This window comes from Nomascus leucogenys, chromosome X (genome assembly GCF_006542625.1).
Source record: "Nomascus leucogenys isolate Asia chromosome X, Asia_NLE_v1, whole genome shotgun sequence".
Taxonomy (NCBI): domain Eukaryota; kingdom Metazoa; phylum Chordata; class Mammalia; order Primates; family Hylobatidae; genus Nomascus; species Nomascus leucogenys.
Window position 1 is genome coordinate 94,212,316 of NC_044406.1, and position 20,236 is coordinate 94,232,551.

The 20,236-nt window shown below is 45.5% G+C and overlaps 1 protein-coding gene across 1 annotated transcript in view; it reads left to right on the top strand.

Moving 5' to 3' along the window:
- Positions 1 to 3,670: 3,670 nt before the first annotated feature.
- FRMPD3 (FERM and PDZ domain containing 3) overlaps positions 3,671 to 20,236 on the top strand; it is an 83,476-nt gene continuing 66,910 nt past the window's right edge. Inside the window, exons 1-6 of the mRNA XM_030806514.1 lie at positions 3,671 to 3,718; positions 6,585 to 6,670; positions 7,818 to 7,972; positions 10,391 to 10,507; positions 11,652 to 11,754; positions 14,741 to 14,786. Of these exons, the coding sequence (XP_030662374.1) occupies positions 3,671 to 3,718; positions 6,585 to 6,670; positions 7,818 to 7,972; positions 10,391 to 10,507; positions 11,652 to 11,754; positions 14,741 to 14,786 (555 nt within the window). The remainder of the gene's footprint in view (positions 3,719 to 6,584; positions 6,671 to 7,817; positions 7,973 to 10,390; positions 10,508 to 11,651; positions 11,755 to 14,740; positions 14,787 to 20,236) is intronic.

Sequence of the window (20,236 nt, forward strand, 5' to 3'; positions counted from 1 at the left end):
GGCTGCAACAGATATTTGTACACCCGTGTTCATAGCTACATTGTTCACAACAACCAAAAGGTAGAAACAACCCAAATATGCATCAACAGATTAATAAGATGTGATACATATGTACAATGGACTATTAGTCTTAAAAGGAAGGAAATTCTGACACATGCGGCAATATGGATGAACCTTGAAGACATTATGCTAAGCAAAATATGCTAGTCACAAAAAGATATCATATGATTCCTCTTATATGAAATACCTACAGTAATCAAATTCATAGAGACAGAAAGTAGAATTGTGGCTTCCATGGGTTGGGAAGGGAGGGGGAATGAGGGATTACTGTTTAATGGGTACAGAGTTTCAGTTTGGGAAGATGAAAAAGTTGTGGAGATGGATGGTGGTGATGGTTGCATAATAATGTGAGTGTACTTAATGCTGTAAAACTGCACTTCTAAAAATGGTAGGCTGGGCATGGTGGTTCACACCTGTAATCCTGACATTTTGAGAGGCTGAGGTGGGTGGATTGCTTGAGCACAAGAGTTCAAGACCAGCCTGGGCAATATGGCAAAACCCCATTTCTACAAAAAAATATAAAAAATAGGCAGGGTGGCACACGCCTGTGGTCCCAGCTACTTGTGTGTCTGAGGTGGGGTTGCTTGAGCCTGGGAGGTCAAGGCTGAAGTGAGCTATGATTCTGCCACTGTACTCCAGCCTGGGCGACAGAGTGAGACCCTGTCTCAATCAATCGAATCAATCAATAATAAAAATGATTAAAATGGTAACTTTTATGTTATGGATATTTTACCATGATTTCTTTTAAGGAGTGGAAGGAAAGATCACATGTGACTGGGAACTAAAGTCCTCAGTGAATGTGGGACCAACTCAGGAAATCTGTAGATAACAATGAGGAGAAAGACAGTGGTAGAGGTGGGCAGCAGGCAGGTTCCTCAAAGATGCAGGATATTTTGCAGAAAGAGAAGGAGGAGTAATGGCCTGGAGGCAGCATTGGCAAGCAAGGAGGACACTTATCTCACCTGCAGGTCCCGGAGGACTTGAATTTTGCAAAAGAAAAACAAAACAGCAAAACCAAAAACCACAGTTTCCATTTGAGAGGGCTGGTGGGGAAGTGGTGCCCTCAAGGAATACACAGGTCTCAACTGGGAAAGAAGGTGAAGGACACTTTCCAAGAATAAATTGAGGTTACAGGAGAGTTTGTTGTTGACTGAGAGTTCCAGTGGACACACTGGAAGGATTTGAAAGGGAGGAGAAAAATGGTATAAGAGTGTAAACAGACTGCTATGGGGAGGAAAGTCAGGGTTCTAAGGACCAGAGGCAAGTAGACTTCTTTCTGGTGGTGACTGAAGTGAACAGAAAGGCAAGGCCTTATGGGATGAGTCTCACATATGGGAGAGTGGGCTTAGAGGCATGTAGAAAGCCAGTTCTGGGGCTGGAGTCTCTGATAGGTGAGCCGCCGGGTGGGGGGGGCTTCAAGGGAGGCTGCTCTTACAGACAGCATTGAAGCGGCCCTCAGTTCACTCAGGGAAGAGTAGTCTGCTGAATCCTCCTATGAAGCCTATCTCATTGCCTTCTAGAAAACTACTTTAGGCTGGGTGTGGTGGCTCATGTCTGAAATCCCAGCACTTTGGGAGGCTGAGGCGGGTGGATCGCTTGAGCCCAGGAGTTCGAGACCAGCCTAGCCAATATGGCAAAACCCTATCTCTACTAAAAATACAAAAAAAAAATTAGCCAGGCATGGTGGCATGCACCTGTAGTCCCAGCTCCTGGGGAGGCTGAGGTGGGAGGATCATCTGAGCCCAGGAAGTCGTGGCTGCTGTGAGCTGTGATGGTTCCACTGGGCAATGAGAGTGAGACGCCGTCTCAAAAACAAAACAACAACAACAACAACAAAACCCCTACTTTATGCACAGGTTCTTGGCACAAATTGTGGAATATGATTGGCCCTGGAGTTAGGCAGACCTGGGTTCACATTTTGGTGCCACACAATATATATAGTTGTATATCCTTCAGCAAATTACTTAATCTCTCTTCCCAAATCTCAGTTTCCTTGTCTGTAAAATGGACATAATACCACCTAGCTCATGAGGTTATTGTGAAAATTGGGTGACATAATTTGTGGACAGCACCTGGAGCATAGTAAGTCCTCAGTAAATGGCAGCTGTTATTATTGTTTTCGGCACTGTCCCCTTTTTCAGCATTTTCCTCACTTTCCTCCCAGATGCCACTGTTCTCAGGCTATCTTTCTGCTGACCAAACTCTTCAGTTGGACTTAAACAGTGCCCTGTCTTTCAGATCTTCTCTCTACTTTTACTCAGTGCAACCATATCTGTCTTATTTCATGTCAGTTTAGAGCCCTCCCTGTTCTCTCCTGGGGTAAATCTGATTCAACCAGCAAGTCCTTTGTTTGCATGAATTTATGTGTCCACAAAAGATAACATTTATGTTTTAACCCAGGCCTTCAATGCCATAACCCAGTGGAATAAAAGCACCTCAGTTTTCCCACCTGACTGTAGCTCTTCCGTTGTCTAAAAATAGCACTCTTTTCAGTCCTGGCTTTTCAAAGTGTGGTCTGTGGACCAGCAGCTTGGGCACGACCCTGGAATTTGTTAGAGTCTCAGACCTTGCTCCAGACCTACTGCATCAGAATCATTTTAGCAATGCTCCCAAGTGATTTGTATGTACTTTAACGTTTGAGCAGCACTACTAGAATAAGGAGCAGCTAGCCAAAATAACAGGCAAGGACTCCTTTACAGGAAGAAAGGTTTGTGCCCAAGCTCCTTACAAAAGGGCACCCAGAGCAGCTACTTCACAGCGCTGGGGATGGGCTGCCATCTCTGCCACCAGGGGAATGTTGCATCTCATGGGGGCCCAGCTGCTAGCCTACCATGCTGGATCTCTAGGGCTTCCAGTAGAGTCAGGCTTCTGTTACCAGAATCAGAGGGCTAATTGGCCCCACATGGTTCCAAATCCTGCCAGTCTTGAGGGGAGTGACAAGACTCCCCAAGGAGCCAACCAAATGTAAAGAAAAAGGAGCCAAAGGCAAGGAGGGCTGGAGAACTAAAAGTGGATGCCTGGAAATTTAGCTGTTACATTTCCATCTTCCTGCATGAGAGCACAAGTAGAGACAGCATCAGCTTAGAATCATTCCATGTTCTTCTCGGTTCATTTGTCCTTTAGCCACATCTGCCTAGCAACAATTGTTAGCATGAGCTCGAGCTACCAGTCCCTCTTTGGACAGTGATGGAGGGATCAGTTTAGCCCACGGAGGAATCAGGGCATCCAGAGGGAGCCAGGTTGTCTGGTAGTTGGGTCAGGGAAACAGCTGCTGGGAGAATGAGCGGACAGAGTGCGTTGCGGGGCTGTCTCTTAGAAGCAAGGAGTTGGGGGTAGGGCTTTGGCTGTCTGAAGCGGGTGAAGTTTATATTTGGCTCCCTTTCCCTGCTCCTCCAGCCACCCCGAATAATGCTATCAATAACATCACCACCTCTACATTTGTGTGATATGCTTAACCTTCCTAAGTGCTTCTGTAACCATGATCTCATTTCATTCTCCCAACAACGCAGAGTGAACAGGCTCAGAGACAGGTTAATTATGATGTGGGCTGAGCATACAGGCTGGGCTAGGACATAGAGTGCTGCTGACTGTAGGGTTGGGGCAGCTTGCAATGGAGACTCTGGATAGCCAGAGGGTCCAGGACCCTGAGTGGGAGCAGGTAGGGGGTGCTTCAATTGCGGGTCCTAGCATAGAGGTGTGGCCGCAGCTGGGCCACCAATGTGCTTAGCCACTGTGGGTCTGTGCCTCTTCATCTCCTACCTAGAAGGCTGGGATGGAGGAGGGACAGTCACCTAGCCTATTTGGCAGGACAGCGGAGATAATGGATGTGAAAGCATCTTTTCTCAAATGAAGTAATGAGTGTAAAAATGAAAAGAACCACACGAATATAAAATGTTGTTATCACTGGGCAGAAGAGAAAGGCTAGGCCCTTACCCAGGTCACTAAATAGAGAGAGCAAGCCTGGCACAAGGTGAGGGAATGCCTTTGGGGACTTTGGTAAGAAGGGGAGAGAATGAAGGCACTACATACTTTGGGGCAAACAACAGAAGCAAATAGCAGGCCTCAGAAACAAACCTCGTGTGGTGGCGGGGGGTGGGGGATAAGCATTGGCTGCTTCACAATTTTGTTCAGGGATGCCCTATTTGAAGGGACCAGAAGCCAAACATCTTTCAAAGTCAAATTGCCTGTTTCCCCCAGGAGGATAGTCATGTGACCCATGGACAGCTGAGCTCCTGTCATCCATCACTGCTTGCCTTCAGTGTCACTCCCAAGTCTCCAGGCACTTAGCAAATTTCAGAGGGACTGAGCTGCAGACACTGAAAAAGGCAAACCCCAGGAGGGAAGGTATAACTTCCATTTGAATTGTAAAATGGCCTTCTGGTCTGTTAATGGAGGTGTTTCTCCTCTGTCCCAAGATACCTGGGAGTGGTGTGAGGAAAGGGCTGCTTGCAGAATTGAAGGCAGTTAAGGGCAGTTAGTCCAGCTCAGTTAGGGACAACCCAGGGATGAATGTGCTCCAGCCACACCTGGAGACATGCCTGCAGCTATGAACCACATAGCTGGGCCTCCTGCGGGAAGATGGAATGCACCTATGGACAGAGTTTGGTTCTTGCCTCTATCCCCACCTCTGCCCTTTCTTGGTCAGCGAGTACAATCCCCACTTCCTCCATGGAGTCTTCTCCAGCTTCTCCACCCCATCTTCTGAACACCCAAGTTGGAACTTAGTTGTAGATCTCATCTACGAGTCTCAGCACTGTAATTTTCTTGTTCAGTATGCACACTTGTCTTTTCTCCCCCAGCTAGACTGAAAGCTCTTTGAGGGCAGAGACCTGTCACTTCTCCTGTGTCCCCCAGAGTGCTGGACTGTCTGAGTAGGCACTCGATAAATACTTGCTGATTAATTAATATGAGTCAAAAGAGTAAAGCAAAGCACTTGTGTCACAAAAGGCTGTTTGCTTATTGATTCCTCTGGCTCCAGGGGTGCCCATTTTCTTCAGAAGTGGTAGTACCTCAAGGCCCAATGGAAACTGAAATGTCCTCTGCTTCAAAAGAGGAAAAAGGGGCAAAGGGGAGGCTGCAGTGGCAGGGATCAAGGGGGAGCGCTGAGCGTAAGACAGTATCCCAAGCTCTTCTGCAGCACACCTGTGTCTGTCTTCCTTGCCGGAGTTCCTGCTTCCCACACCACAGTCTGCACAGCCTTCCCTGGCTGATGCCCATGTCGGAAATGAGCTGGTGCCATCCCAAGAAGTCCTTTTAGTGCCAACCAGTTCGGGTGGCACGAAGCAAAGGGCTCATTTTCCAAATAGCCCTGGGGGTGAGGCAAGACGGCAGCTGCAGGAAGATGTTCTCTGGCTCCCTTCAAGGACAAGCTCCTGCCTGCCACCAGGAGCCAAAATGAAAGAGGCGCCAGCCTGTGGCCACCCTCAGAGGGTCCCTGTCCCAGGAGGGTGCCCGTCCAGGACACTAATCAGCCACGTTCCAGCTTTGGAGTGACTTTCTATTGAAAAGTGACCATTTATCTTAGTGCTGTGAGAGGGAAGGAGCAAGTTTCTGAATTTGCCTTTTGGAGACTTGACCTCATCCTAGCATCCCCTTCCACCTCCTGAAGGGGTGACAGACAGACTCCAAGCCAGCATGAGGTATAGCCGGAGAGATCTCATATGATAGAGACAACTTCAGAGTTCTTTGCTGGACTATGAATTTCTCTTTTATACAATTATTCTAAATCTTTTCCCCTTCCCCTATCAATAGTCCTAAAGCTTCTCTCTAATTACTGAAACTGTGTCCTGATAAATAACCTAAATGGTTTGAAGCATTTGCTACTAATGAATTTGATATTCTTAGCTAATAAAGAATTGCATTCCTCTTGGCTGGGCTCGGTGGCTCACACCTGTAATCCCAGCACTTTGGGAGGCCGAGGCGGGTGGATCGACTGAGGTCGGGAGCTCAAGACCAGCCTCTGGCCAACATGGTGAAACCATGTCACTACTAAAAATATAAAAATTAGCCAGGCGTGACAGCACGTGACTGTAATCCCAGCTACTCTCCTGGAGCCTGAGGCAGGAGAATTGCTTGAACCTGGGCGGTGGAGGTTGCAGTGAGCCGAGATCGTGCCACTGCACTCCAGCTGGGGCAACAGAGGGAGACTCCATCCCAAAAAAAAAAGAAAAAGAAAAGAAAAAGAGAAAAAAAAAAAGAATTGCATTGCTCTCAGAGTGTCAAAACCTCCTACTTCTTTTACAAACCTTATACTAGTTTCATTAATCAGCTACTGGCCCTCTGTATCTTGTTCCAAAGGGCTCTGCCTGGAACCATAATTTTAGCAAATACACATACTGAGGCTAGAAAACTTAAATCCATCTATCTAGAAGGCCTAAAAGTCTGGGGCTGTAGTGGTGCCAGATGAGCGAGCTAAGGCTCTGGGTCACTTGGCCCTGGCCCTCTCTCCTCCATCTCCACTTGCCCTGCCCTTCTCCTTGACCATCCATTCCTCCTTTTACCTCCTTCCCTGGCCTTGGCACCAGTGCCATCACAGGCCTCAGTGTCCCTACACCCTTACTCTTCAGTGCTCTTCATTTGAATACTACACTCAGACCCCTTCTTGCCTGCAGTATGCCTCCCCTGGCCCTTGATGGAGAACATTTATGAAGCTCTTGTGGAATTCCTAAGCTTTAGTCACTTAAGTTGTGTGAATCGGGAGAACAATGTGTAATCTCTCCCCAGTGTTAGGGCAGTGATTTCTTTTCTCCCAGCTCCTCTGGGCTTTCAGGCCTGCTGGCAGCCCCAGGATGCAGCTCCCCTTCTAGCCAACAGGAACTCTTTTCCAGGTGTCTCATTAACTGAAAGAAGTTGGCATTATGGACAATTTTGGTCCCAGACATTAGCACATTTATTTATATATGCTACCTAAATAATTTATTTTTGTATATAACGTAAGATATATTCAAGTTTAAAATTGCATCAAGACGAGCCAGGCATGGTGGCTCACGCCTGTAATCCCAGCACTTTGGGAGGCTGAGGTGAGAGGATCACTTGAGGCCAGGAGTTCGAGACCAGCCTGGCCAACGTGGCGAAACCCCACCTCTACTAAAAATACAAAAATTAGCAAGGCGTGGTGGCACATGCCTGTAGTCCCAGCTACTCGCGAGGCTGAGGCAGGAGAATCGCTTGAACCCGGGAGGCGGAGGTTGTGGTGAGCCAAGATCGTGTCACTGCACTCCAAACTGGGTGACAGAGTGAGACTCTGTCTCAAAAAAAAATAAAAATTTTTAAAAAATTTAAAAATATTGCATCAGGGCTTCATGAAGATGCTCCATCTTCTGGAACAACTTCACATTTCTTCCGCCATTTACTTGCCTGTCTTGTGGTCTCTTCCTGCAAGGTTTTGGTTTCCTTTAGGGAGTTAATAGCTAAGTCAGTGGAGAATGACAGTTAACTTCTGCAGAATATTTGCATTGGGTTCCTTCTGGAGTTCCAATATCTGAGAGGAAGGGTCTGACTCTAATTTCAGGCTCATGACATCAGTTTCTTCTATTGACTCTAGCCCTAAAGACAGTAGCTTCTACTTTCTAGATTTCTCTTTCTCCAATCTGAAATATGAGGCAGTCATCATCTCTGTTGGCTCCAGAGGATGTAGGAAGCTAAGCTGTAAACTCCTGGGTGCCAGGGCCAGAACCCTAACCGGCGTCTCTCCCTGCTGGTTCTGAGGCTTAGTTCCCTGTGCATCTTGTTTTGCTCCCACCTTCCTTTTTCCCCAGTCATGTGATGCAGGAAGAGAGTGCAAATGATATGGAATGTGAGCAGCTGCCAGCAGAGATACTGCGACAAGTGACCATTCACCGAGACCCTATATATGGCTTTGGCTTCGTGGCTGGCAGTGAGAGGCCTGTGGTGGTTCGATCTGTGAGGCCAGGTAGGTGTCCCTCAGAGTGTCCCCCTAGCCCTGACTCCTGTCTCCCAACACCCACATATCTTCCCAAAAAGCAGAGCTTCCAAGCATTCTAACTGTCTTGCTGAAGAATTCATGAAGAATGGTTGGAGACTTGCCAACCAATAACTGTGTGAGGGAGCTGGCCTTTTAAGACTGATAGACACAACCATTGAGGCTGTTTGGGGCCCTAGAAAAATGCTACAGTTGATTCCTTAACAGTGTCTGGGTCTTAATAAAGCTTCTCTTTGCATAGAACATTCATAAAAGAACCATAATGTCTTGCAAAAAAAAATGTACCTATTCTATTTAATTCAACAAGTATCTATAGATTGCCTACTCTAAGCCCAGCAGTGTTGTCGGGAAGTACAAGACACAGTTCCTGTTCTCAAGAACCTAACCATCAGGCTATGGAGACATGTACATACTCATGGAATAGGTCAGCCATTGAAGACCAGAATCAAGATACAGACCACAGGTGGGATAGGAGAGGAGAGGATAATGGAATATCTGAATGCTTGAGTGGCAGTAACAAACATCTACCATTGATTAAGCATCTACTATGTGCTTTACATAATATTGTTTAATTCTCACAGCCACTCCTGCAAGGTAAATAAGTAATATCATTCCCATTTTGCAAACGAGGAAACTGAGCATAATGAAAGAGAAATGGCTTGTCCAGTGTCACTCAGCTATAAAGCAACAGAGTCAGGGTTTGCACCTGGGCCTGTTTGATGCCATGCAGGGGAAGTAGGGCCTGAAAGGACCATGTGGGATGGAACAAGCAAAGCCCCACCTAAGCTACGAAGCCCTGCTACCATGAATGAAATGGGAAAAGACTGAAGTACTGTTTTGTTTCAAATCTGCTAGGCATTGACAAAAAAGACAGACGGAATGGAGCTTTATTCCTGACTTGCTGGGCCTGAGGCTTTAGATGTTTACAACAGTTTCTCGCTCAGTCAAGAGGAGCAGCCAGAGTACAAACTGGTCTTGCAGAAATTGGATGAATTTTGCAATCCTCCAAGGGGAAGAAAAAGATTTTTGTAAGCTCTCTCTTCAACTAGAGGGCACAGAGGAAAAAAAAAAACCCACACACACAACAACAACAATTTAGTACACGAGTCCGTGGCTAACCTAAGGCTCCGGAGTCAGTCATGCAGTTTGGCAAAAGGGTTTTGAATCTCTGATCAGAAATCAAATTTATCCTGGGAAAGAGGGACCAGCTAACACTCAGTAATAGACCACCAGGAGCCCCTACTTTAACTTCAAATAAGACAGAATCTGCACAGCTGAAGGAAGCCCCCAGGCCTAGAGGGGTTCAGCTGCCAAAGGTACAACAATGAAGAAGGAGTTGGAGGGGTGAAGAGAAGAAAAGCCCCAGGCACGGACCACAAAAAGCCATGAGGCTGGCATGCATAGCCCTATAAAAGCCCTATAAAAGGCTGACCCATAGTGCTGCTTCTGGCCCAGGTGGCTCCTGAATGCACAGGACTTGTTTGGTTCTTTATTTGAGGCCGTAATAAAGACAAAAACAGTATCCTACAGAGGAGCAATTATGGTTGATCAAGCCAACAAACCATTTGTGAAAGCAGTAGTAGACTGATGTTACCAGTGCCATCAAAGGGCCAAGGCCCATAAAGGAGGTTGAGCTCCATGAGGACCTCTTCTGTTAGACGGAAGAAAGGGAGGGGAGGGAAAGGAAGAAGAAGATAGATAGAGTGGCCTCCACCTAAGAGACTGGCATTTTTGGCAGAAGTAGATAGAAGGAATGAAATGAGTTTAAGGAATTGTCCCTTGGATGGTATGATAACTATCATTTATCCAATTCTTAGCAACATCAATCAGCTGTTTTAAGTGCTGTATATTTATCATCTCATTCATCCTCCCAACATTTCTATGATGCATATGTACTGTTATTTTCCCATTTTATAGATGAGGTAAGAGAGACTCAGAGAGATTAAATGTCTTGCCCAAGGTCACATAACCAGTGAATTGCAGATTTGGAATTAGAGTCCAGGTCTGTCTGGCTGTAAAGAGTGTTCTGTTAGCCACCACACTTTGCTCCTGAAGCCAGTGCACTGTCAGGAGACTTGGCCTAGTGTGTTTAGGGCAATCGTTCCTCGAGCAATGAATCCTGCTGCCTGTGCTGGCACAGCCATCCTCAGCACATAGGTTCTACACTCCAGAGCCATTGAGCTGTGCTCAAGTGATGTATTTGTTGTGTATGTCCATGTTTTGGGAATTTGGGCAGCCCCCTTCTTTGGAGAGAGAGGGAGAAGTTGGGATCTGGCCCTTCAAGGTGGACACAAACAAGAGTCAAGGCTGGTTTGATACTGGGTCATGTCAGTGAACATTTCTTTCAAATTTGAGTCGGGCTGGTTCTGACTTCTCATTCTCCCCAAGTCTCTGAGAAGCTTTTCTCCAAGAAGATCTTTGCTAAACATCAGAAGCAGCATAGCCTTGTGGTACCCCTCTACCCTCACCCTTTGCCCCAACGAAGAAGGTACAGCCCTCAGATAGGTCTGCTTTCTTAACCTTGCAGTAGAAATGGGAAGGAGAGCCAGGCACAGTAGCTCACGTCTGTAATCCCAGCACTTTGGGAGGCTGAGGTGGGTGGATCACCTGAGGTCAAGAGTTCAAGACCACTCTGGGCAACATGATGATGTTCCATCTCTACTAAAAATACAAAAATTAGCTGGGCGTGGTGGAGTGTACCTGTCATCCCAGCTACTCAGGAGGCTGAGGTGGGAGAATCTGTTGAACCTGGGAGGCGCAAGTTATCGTGAGCCGAGATCACGCCACTGCATTCTAGCCTGGGTGACAGAGTAAGACTCCATCTCAAAAAAATAAAAAAAGAAAAGAAAAGAAATGGGAGGGAGAGAAAACAAATATCCAACTGCCCAAGGGTATGTGCTTTGTTCCCCTCATTTACTGGACAGTGGCATTTCTCAGTGTTGAAAAAAAAATAACCCTTTAGGTCTTTTTCCTCTGTCCTCAGACAAGTGAATGCCTAAGTCCTTCCAGACTAGTAAGTATGAATAATATTCAAGTAGGAAGATCCTTCCTCCTCCTCCTTTCACCTGACCACCTCCAGTAGTCTGGAAGTCATTCTTTGTACCTAAGCAAGTCCCACCTATGAAATGGAAGTCTGTGTTCCTCGTTAAGAAGCAAGCCAGTAAAATGTTTATTGACCTCACCTGAGTTTGGGACCATTTGCTACCAAACCATGCCCAGCTAAAGTGTTTTCATCCCACTTATCTTTCTGGGGCTCCCAAAAGCCCACCTGGTTCTAGAGCACCTCCCTTGCCTTCAAAGGCAGACTTAGCATTCTGTGTTTGGAACAGCACCCTCTAACTAGCTCTGGAGGGCTTTGGAATGCTTGCTCCTGAAGTCCAGAGCATGTCTTTCTTGGCATGGAACTAAAGGAGGTCCACTCCATTCTCTGTCTTCATTCCTCTGCCCTCTATCTGCTTATAGGCAGCAGCAGCAGCAGCAACAGTAGCAGAGAGCTTGAATAGCACCCCCTACACTACCACAGCTCAGCCTGCACCATCTCCAGGCCTCAGCATCCGCTTCAGCTCCTACAGGCACAGGGGACTTGCCCAGACCTGGACTTTCCCAGCAGTAACCCTAAGCCCTCACACCTCTCTCCTCTCCTTTGCAGGAGGCCCCTCTGAGAACAAGCTCCTGGCTGGTGACCAGATTGTGGCTATTAATGAGGAAGATGTGAGTGAAGCCCCGAGGGAGAGGCTCATAGAACTTATCAGGTAACAGGGGCCTCTTGGCAGGAGCTGATCAGTATCCCCACCCCTGACTCACCAGTGACATGGGGCTACCACTATCCCCGCTCGCTCTGACAGTAGAATCCTTCCAGGCAGAGAAGCCCTATACAGGGCTCCTGGCTAACCCAGAACTTCAGGGGCCAGCTATTCAGGGTCAGCAGGAGCCTTCATACACACTGGCTTAGCATCTCCAATGATGTGAACAGACGCAAAGAACTCCCTGCTGGAGTCTCACCTCTACCTCCCTCCACCCGAACAATCTCTTCACCCCAGCCCCTTTGTTTTTGTCCAGTGGGACAGACCAAGTGACAGATGAGAATCAAGCCATTAAAAGAATATCCTAGATATGCACAGTGCAAGCAAGACATTGACCAACTCCCCCACTCCAGAAAAAACTCAGAATCCCTGGCCAGTGGGTTGAGGAAGAGAACCTCCCAATGTGGATACTGTCCATAATGTTTGTGGCCCCTAAATGCCCTCCCCAGATGGGAGCAGATGACAAAAGGAATGTTGTGGGATTACCACTGTTTGTACATGGAGAGTAATCACATTGTCTTTACCTGTCCCTTACCCCTACGCACATTACACACACACACACACACACACACACACACACACCATACACACTCTCCTACCCCACATTCACACCACATAAACACACCCTGGCATAGATTTGTTGAAAAGGAATTAGAGAATAAGAGGTAAAGGCTCCAAATTGCACGGGCTAACCTCAGTTTGGGGGAGCTTGGCTATCTCACTACAAATGGAACCATGTACATGCTCGCTCTTTCTCTCACTCTCCTTTTCTCTCTCCCTCTCTCTTTCTCTCTCTCTCTCTCCTCCTCTCTCTCACCCCCTTGCATAGTCTGACTTCATCTCTGCCTCCATCTCCTTCAAGTCCTCCTGATTCAGAGTGTTTTCATCCCACTCATCTTTCCGGGCTCCCAAAAGCCCACCTGGTCCCAGAGCTCTTCCCTTGCCTTCAAAGGCAGACATAGCATTCTGTGTATGGAACAGCACCCTCTAACTAGCTCTGGAGGGCTTTGGAATGTTCCCTCCTGAAGTCCAGAGCATGTCTTCCTTGGCATGCTCCTTCCAGCTCAATACCATGAAATGTGTCTGTCCCTAATGACCTTTTCTTTGACTCTTCTCCAAGTTCAGTTGTCTGTTGCATTTCCCTACCCTCCACCCTCCACCCTCTGCTACCACACCAATATGAGGTGAGTTCTTTCTATCCTATTAGGGCATGTTGGGGTTTTTTTCAGCCTGGTCCCTCGGAAGTCACTGCTTTGTTTTTAGTAGATATCTTTGCACTCTAGAACAAGGTATGCTGATTTCGTGAGGGGTTCCAGAGCTCTTTCAGGGTTAAAGCAGAGCACACTCTTGATAACCTTGGGAGCCAGTGGATTATTCATTCATTCAGTCAGTCAGTCAGTCAATCAGCCGGTATTTATTATTGTCCTCGATGCACCAAGCACTATTCCACACACTGAAGATACAGCAGTGAATAAGACAGACAAAGATCCCTGGCTCACTGGAGTTTACATTTTAGTGAAAGGAGACACATCATAAGCAGAAAAGATTATAAGTAGTTCTACAACATATTAGAAGCTGATAAATGTTATTAAGAATAGAAAGTAGATCTAGGTAAAGAGGATCAGGAATGCTGGGCACAGGGGTGCAAAATGTAACTAAACAGTAGGGTCAATGTTGGCCTCATTGAAAGGTGACATTTGAAGAAAGACTTGAAGGAGGAAAAGGTGTTGGACAGAGAACAGCCAGTGCAAAGGCCCTAAGGCCAGGAGTGTGTTTGGCACAATTGTGGAACAGGGGAGAAGCCAGTAGGACTGGAGTTGGTAAGGAAAGAGGAGAGTTGTAGAAAATAAGTCCAGATAATGGAGAACCTTTGAAGCCACCATAGGGACTGTGGCTTTGTTATAAATGAAATGAGGAGACATGGCAAGGGGCTGGAGGAGACGAGTCACATAATCCAACTTATGTTATGCCCCTTCCCTGTTCAAGATAAAGGATTTTCTTTAGTATTTTTCCTGGAGCATAACTCTTTACTTCTGGTAACTTCCCAAACCCTGGGGCTGATTAATACCTGTAATTTGCCTCACCAAATGTGGGAGATGTTCAAAGTTCTTGAGCTGCGGGCCTTGGCATTTCTTGAATATCCAGAATCAAGGGCAGCTTCACTCTACTTCTTAAATGACTTTGTTCACATAAATATTTGAAAAGGGCCAACAAGGAGAGGGGAAGCTCCTTCAAGGCAAACTATTTCCATTTCTTTTAGTTCTTTTAAAAGATTATGTATTCCTGGGAGACAATTTTCATACTTCACAGCCTGTTTGATCATTGGCATAATTCTTGCCAGAAGAGTTTCATATTCTTCATTCTTTTGAATATTTGCTATCTGGAGAGTTTTGGCTTCCATCTGTTGCTCCCTGGCTCTCTCTTTTGGTCCCTCAATTAAAACAAATCTGCTGAGTATGAGTCATGGTGACCAAATGACCTCCTTTGGGTTTTTCCTTTGAATTTCTCTTCTCACTTAAATACCAAATTACCAATAATCATTGTACATGGTTCCCAGGACTCTCTGACTTTGAGTTCCATAATGCAGGCTTTTAGTTTTCCTTGAGAATTTTGTAGTCTACAGATAAAATTGCTACTAAGGTTTGGAGATTCCTACAGAGAGTATGTGAGAAGGAATATGAAAAGAAGACCTAAAAAATGACAACCCCAGAGGTAATGGTTATACCATCTTCGGATGCCTGTGTGAATTAATATGGATGGTTTGTGTCGGCCTCCACAAATGGGAGGTAAAGTGTCCATGCAGACACTCAGATTGCCCTCTATCCTAATCCATATACCTGAATGCAGCCAGGGGAAGATTCTGGTGTTACTTCTTGTACTAGATGAATACCTAGTGCGTGATACACTACTCTCCTATTCCCTCTTTTCTCTGTAGGAGCGCTAAGGAATTCATCGTTCTTACAGTTCTGCACACTCATCAGGTGAGTGAGCCTCTTTGCCATCTGCCCTTCCTTCTGACTGAGAAGAGATGACATTTCCATATTGGAAAGCAACAGTGATGGGGTTGGGGGTTCAGAGACTACAACCAACATATGAGCCAAGGATTTAGGAGCAAACTTAAAGAATACCTTCTTAACAGCATGTCTCTGCTCATGTCCAAAGCTGAGGATTTTGAAGGGCTGTGCTGTGCTGTGTTCTGTCCTGTGCCTTCTCCTTTACCCACTTAAGCTGCCCACTGCCTCAATTCCAAATACAGTTTCCACTTCTTTTTGGCTGTACTCCATTAAAATGTATCTGTCCAAAGTGAACTCTCATAAAGTCCTGGACGATGATAGGTGCCAATCTTATTCATTCATATAAGTTACCTACAATGTATGAGACACAGCACCATATGTGAGAGAATTTAATATAAAGTTGCTGGGGGGTACACTTGGACAAACAGATTCATCTTTGTCCCGGTACAGTCACTTAACTAGCTGTGTGACCTTGGATGAGTCAGTTCCCCATTCTGGACCTGTTTCATCATCTGTACATTGAGAGATTTAAAGTAGAACAGTGTTACCTAAACATGCCTGATCATAATAGTTGCCAGGACTACTTATTAAAAGTAAAAATTTCTAGCCCCTCTCCTCAAGAGTTGGATTTAGAAAGTTCAGTGTCCATTATTGGTTGTATCCTTATAGCAATCTTAACTTAAATGCACAAACCCAGGTGCACAACTTCCATGTTGAAAATTCAGAGCCCTCACTCTACCTCCAGCCTACCTGTCCCCTTATTAATGTCCCCAACAGTCCTCTGCACTCCAGCATGGATGCCGTACCCTCAATGTATAGCCACAGGAGAGGTCACATCTGTTGGGGGTGAGGGACATGAAATCAGGGAAGGCTTCAAGGAGGAGGCTACACCTGAGCTGGACCTTGAGGGATGGGGCAAGATTTTCCATAGAGAGATGACACAGCGAGGAATGGAACACAGGTGCACAGCTTGGGCTCACCAGGCAAGAGCAGGATTCAAATCAATCTTGGTTCAAACTAACTGCCTCTCCCCATGGCCCCCAGCTCCTAGACCTCTTCTGCATCAGTGTGAACTTCACTCACACACTCACATACTCACACACATATACAAACACACTGACACACACACACAATACATTCACACATTCATTCACAACCTCATGCATAATAGACTCACACATATCCTCACGCGTACACTCACACACATACACTCACCCACTCATACCCATACATATACATACACACACTACTCACATATGCACGCACTCATGTGCTCTCTCACATATGTACACACAATGCTCCCAGGCAGATAGGCCTTTCTCAATTCCAGTTCTCTTGTCTCTGGGCAGGCAAGCCCCACCACTCCATTGTTGTTACCAATAGTCCCCTCCCCACCACTTTGCTGCACGTGTGCAGTTGCCTAGTGGGCAGTAGGCAGTCAGTCCCAACCTCCCAATCTCCTGTCTTGAAAACGACCACCAGTTCTCCCACTAAAACATGCTTGGTGTGTGGTTAGAATTTACTACTGTGATCAGAGACCCAGTGTGGGTTTACTTTGTTAGTCAGGTCTTCTCAAATCTCACCTTGCAGAAGCCTTCCTTGAGTACCCTTTCTAAAATAGCATCTACCTTCAGTATCTTCTGATACTGCTTACTTTTTCATCAGAGCTGAAATATTATATTTTTTAACTTTTCTTTTGAAATAATTATAGATCACAAGAAGTTGCAATGATAGCACAGAGATATACCATGTACTTGTTACCCTGTTTCTCCCAGTGGTTATATCTTACATAACTATTTGCAATAGGCTGGGTGCAGTGGCTCACACCTGTAATCCCAGCACTTTAGGAGGCCGAGGCAGGTCGGTCACTTGAGGCCAGGAGTTTGAGACCAGCCTGGCCAACATGGTGAAATCCTGTCCCTACACAAAATACAAAAAAATTAGGCTGGGATGGTGGAACGCACCTGTAGTCCCAGCTACTCAGGAGGCTAAGGCACGAGAATTGTTTGAACCTGGGAGGCAGAGGTTGCAGTGAGCTGAGATTGCACCACTGCACTCCAGCCTGGGTGACACAGTGAGACTCCATCTCAAAAAAAAAAAAAAAAAAGCTAAACAAAACAAAAACTACGTGCAATAGCAAAACCAGGAAATCAACAGTGATACAACATATGTATATGATTCAATGTGAATTTATCACATGTGGGTTTATGTATCCACCAACACAGTAAAGATACCCCATTTACCATAATATTGTTACTATACGTTGCATGCCTGTGTCAAAGTATCTTATGTACCCTAGACATATTTATACCTACTATGTACTCACAAAAATTTAAAACTTAAAAAAGTCACTGGACAAGTCTGTCACCAAAAGGATTCCTCACGTTGTCCTTTTATAACCACACTCACTTCACCCCCTACACCCAATCCCTGTCAACCACTTTACATTTCCTTAATTTTATTTCAAAAATATTATATAAATGGAAGCAAGGCACTGTGGCTTCTGTCTGGAATTCCAGATACTTAGGAGGCTGAGATGGGAGGATCACTTGAGGTCAGGAATTTGAGATCAGCCTGAAGAGCATAGAGTGAGACCTCGTCTCTAAAAATTTTCTTTTTAATTTAGCTAGGTGTGGTAGTGCACACCTGTAGTCCCAGCTACTTGAGAGGCTGAGGCAGGAGGATTGCTTGAGCCCAGGTATTGGAGACTGCTTTGAGCTATGATAGCACCACTGTACTCCAGCCTGGGCAACAGAGCGAGACCACTTCTCTAAAAAAACAAACAAAAATAATATATAAATATAATTATATAATATGTAACCTTTGGGGGTTGACTTTCTTCACTTAGCAAAATGTCCTCGAGATTCATCCAGCTTGTTGCATGTATCAATATTTTGTTCCGTTTTATTGCTGAGTAGTACCCCACGGTATTCCATGGCGTGGATGTACCAGTTTGTTTAATCATGTACCCATTGAAGGGCATCTGGGTTATTTCCAGTTTTGGGCTACTACAAATAAAGCTGCTATAATATTTGTGTACAGGATTTTTGTGGGCATAAGTTTTCATTTCTCTGAGATAAATGCCCAAGAGTACGATTGCTGGGTCAAATAGTAAGTGTATATTTAGCCTATTAAAAAACTGCCAGACTGGTTTTCAAAGTGGCTGTGCCATTTTACATTCCCATGAGATATTATATTTACATGTTTATTGTCTCTGTCCCTCATTAGAATGTCAGCTCCATGAGGGTAAAGACTGTGTTTTGTTACTGCTGTATCCCCAGTACCTGGCACAGAGTAGGTGCTAATAAATATTGGTTGAAGGAATGAAGAAAACCCAGTTTCCAGCCAACAAAGCAACCTAAACAAAACTCAAGTGTCCAAACTTAGGTGCAGAATAAAGGGCGTAACACTCACCCCAATCTCTATCTCAACTTTCCCATCCCAGTGCCTCCAACATTTTCTTACCCCCTGTTCTGCTCACTCTGCAGGTCCCAACCCATGGCCCCTTTGCTGCGGCCAGGCTGATTTCCTTCTCCTTCTTAGGTACATTTCCTTCTTAGGTCTTACTGCCCTGTGGACTTTTGTCCTTGTGCTATTCCACATCTCTTCTAATACATGTCTGTTTCTTTTAAGACCTTGTTTGATACTCATGTTCTCCAAACAGCTTTGCCTGACTAATCTCAATGAGCATTTCCCTAATTTGTTCATTCACTCATCAAGCATTTATTAAATACCTACTATTCTGGACACTCTTCTAGGCTGGGAATATAGCAGTGCACAGGACAAACATGGTCCCTGCACTCACAGAGCTTACATTCTAGTTCTCAGTCTTGTGCTCTCTAAATCCTTGGAGCATAGAAGTGGACGAGTACACACACACAGGGCTAATTGTCAAAACATTTAATGACCTGTGCAGTAGGAGCCAATCCAGTCAAAATATAAGCCAGTAATAGCACCGGAGCAGAGTCTTGAAGGCCTCCTAATTGTGCCAGATGTTAACCCTGTAGTTGATCTACATTTGTAAGGAGGTCCAGGGGGAGAGGTCAGGTGGCATCCAGGAAGCATAGGGCAGTGTCTACTTACCAATCAGTGTGAAAGAATCTCTCTGTATTTTACAACTGGTATGGCCATCCCAGTGCATCCCAATTGAATGTCAGCCTTACATACATGTGCAGTCGATCCTCATTATTTGCAGATTCCCTATTTGCAAATTTGCCTACTCCCAAAAATTTATTTATAACCCCCAAAATCAATACTCACGGCACTTTCCTGGTCATTTGCAGACATGTGCAGAGTGTGAAAATTTTGATTTACCCAATGCACACGTTCCAGCCGAGGTTGGACAAGGTGATGCTCTGCCTTCTTGTGTCAGTTCTCATACAGAGGTAATCAGAGGATGGAGACGACAGGGGGCAGTGCAGTGTAGTGCAAGAAACAAACTGCAGTTCTGGGGCCAGTTGGACGGGGTTTGAATCTTGACTCTGGCACCTGTGAGTGGAGTGGCCTCAGGCAAGTCACTTAACAATTTTGAGCTTCATTTTCTCTTTGTAAAATAAAGAACATAGAAGCTACTAGGATGAGTTGTTTTTAAATTTTAACACCATAATTTATGTGAAATATTGGAGCAACAGTTCAGTATTCACTAATTCAATGTTCATGGAAATGTTGTAGAACGTAACCACCTTAACAAGTCTCCATTGACAGATCTTCTCTCTTTAGCTATACTGAAACCTTCTTGAAGACCTCCAATATGTGTTTAATGTTATACCCCCTACATCACAGAAAATAATACTGTGTCCACAGCAGGCACTTGGCATCTCATGGGTGCAAGGAGACTGCTACCTATTACAGAACTCTTGTCATGTTAAAGTTTGATTACCACTACTTCCAGAAGACAACCTCCTAATAGGTCCAGGATGTGGCCTAGGAGTCTATATTTGTAAAACAAACAAACAAACAAAAAAACCCACTGGACCAGACAATCTGCAAGTCTCCTTCTATTAATAGCTCCTACATTCTGTGGCTGATAATGGCTTAATACCTCCTCCTGCATATTGTGGCTGGTAATTTTTTTTTTATAAAGTCTCGCTCTATCACCCAGGCTGGAGTGCAGTGGTGCCATCTCAGCTCACTGCAACCTCTACCTCCTGGGTTCAAGTAATTCTTCTGCCTCAGCCCCCCGAGTAGCTGGAATTACAGGCATGTGCCACTATACCGGCTAATTTTTGCATTTTTAGTAGAAACGATGTTTCGCCATGTTGGCCAGGCTGGTCTTGAACCCCTGACCTCAAGTAATCTGCCCGCCTCGGCCTCCCAAAGTACTGGGATTACAGGCGTGAGCCCCCACACCTGGCCTGGTAATGGTTCTTGACCCTGTTTATCCATTACAACCATCTGAGAAGCTCTGAAAACTATTA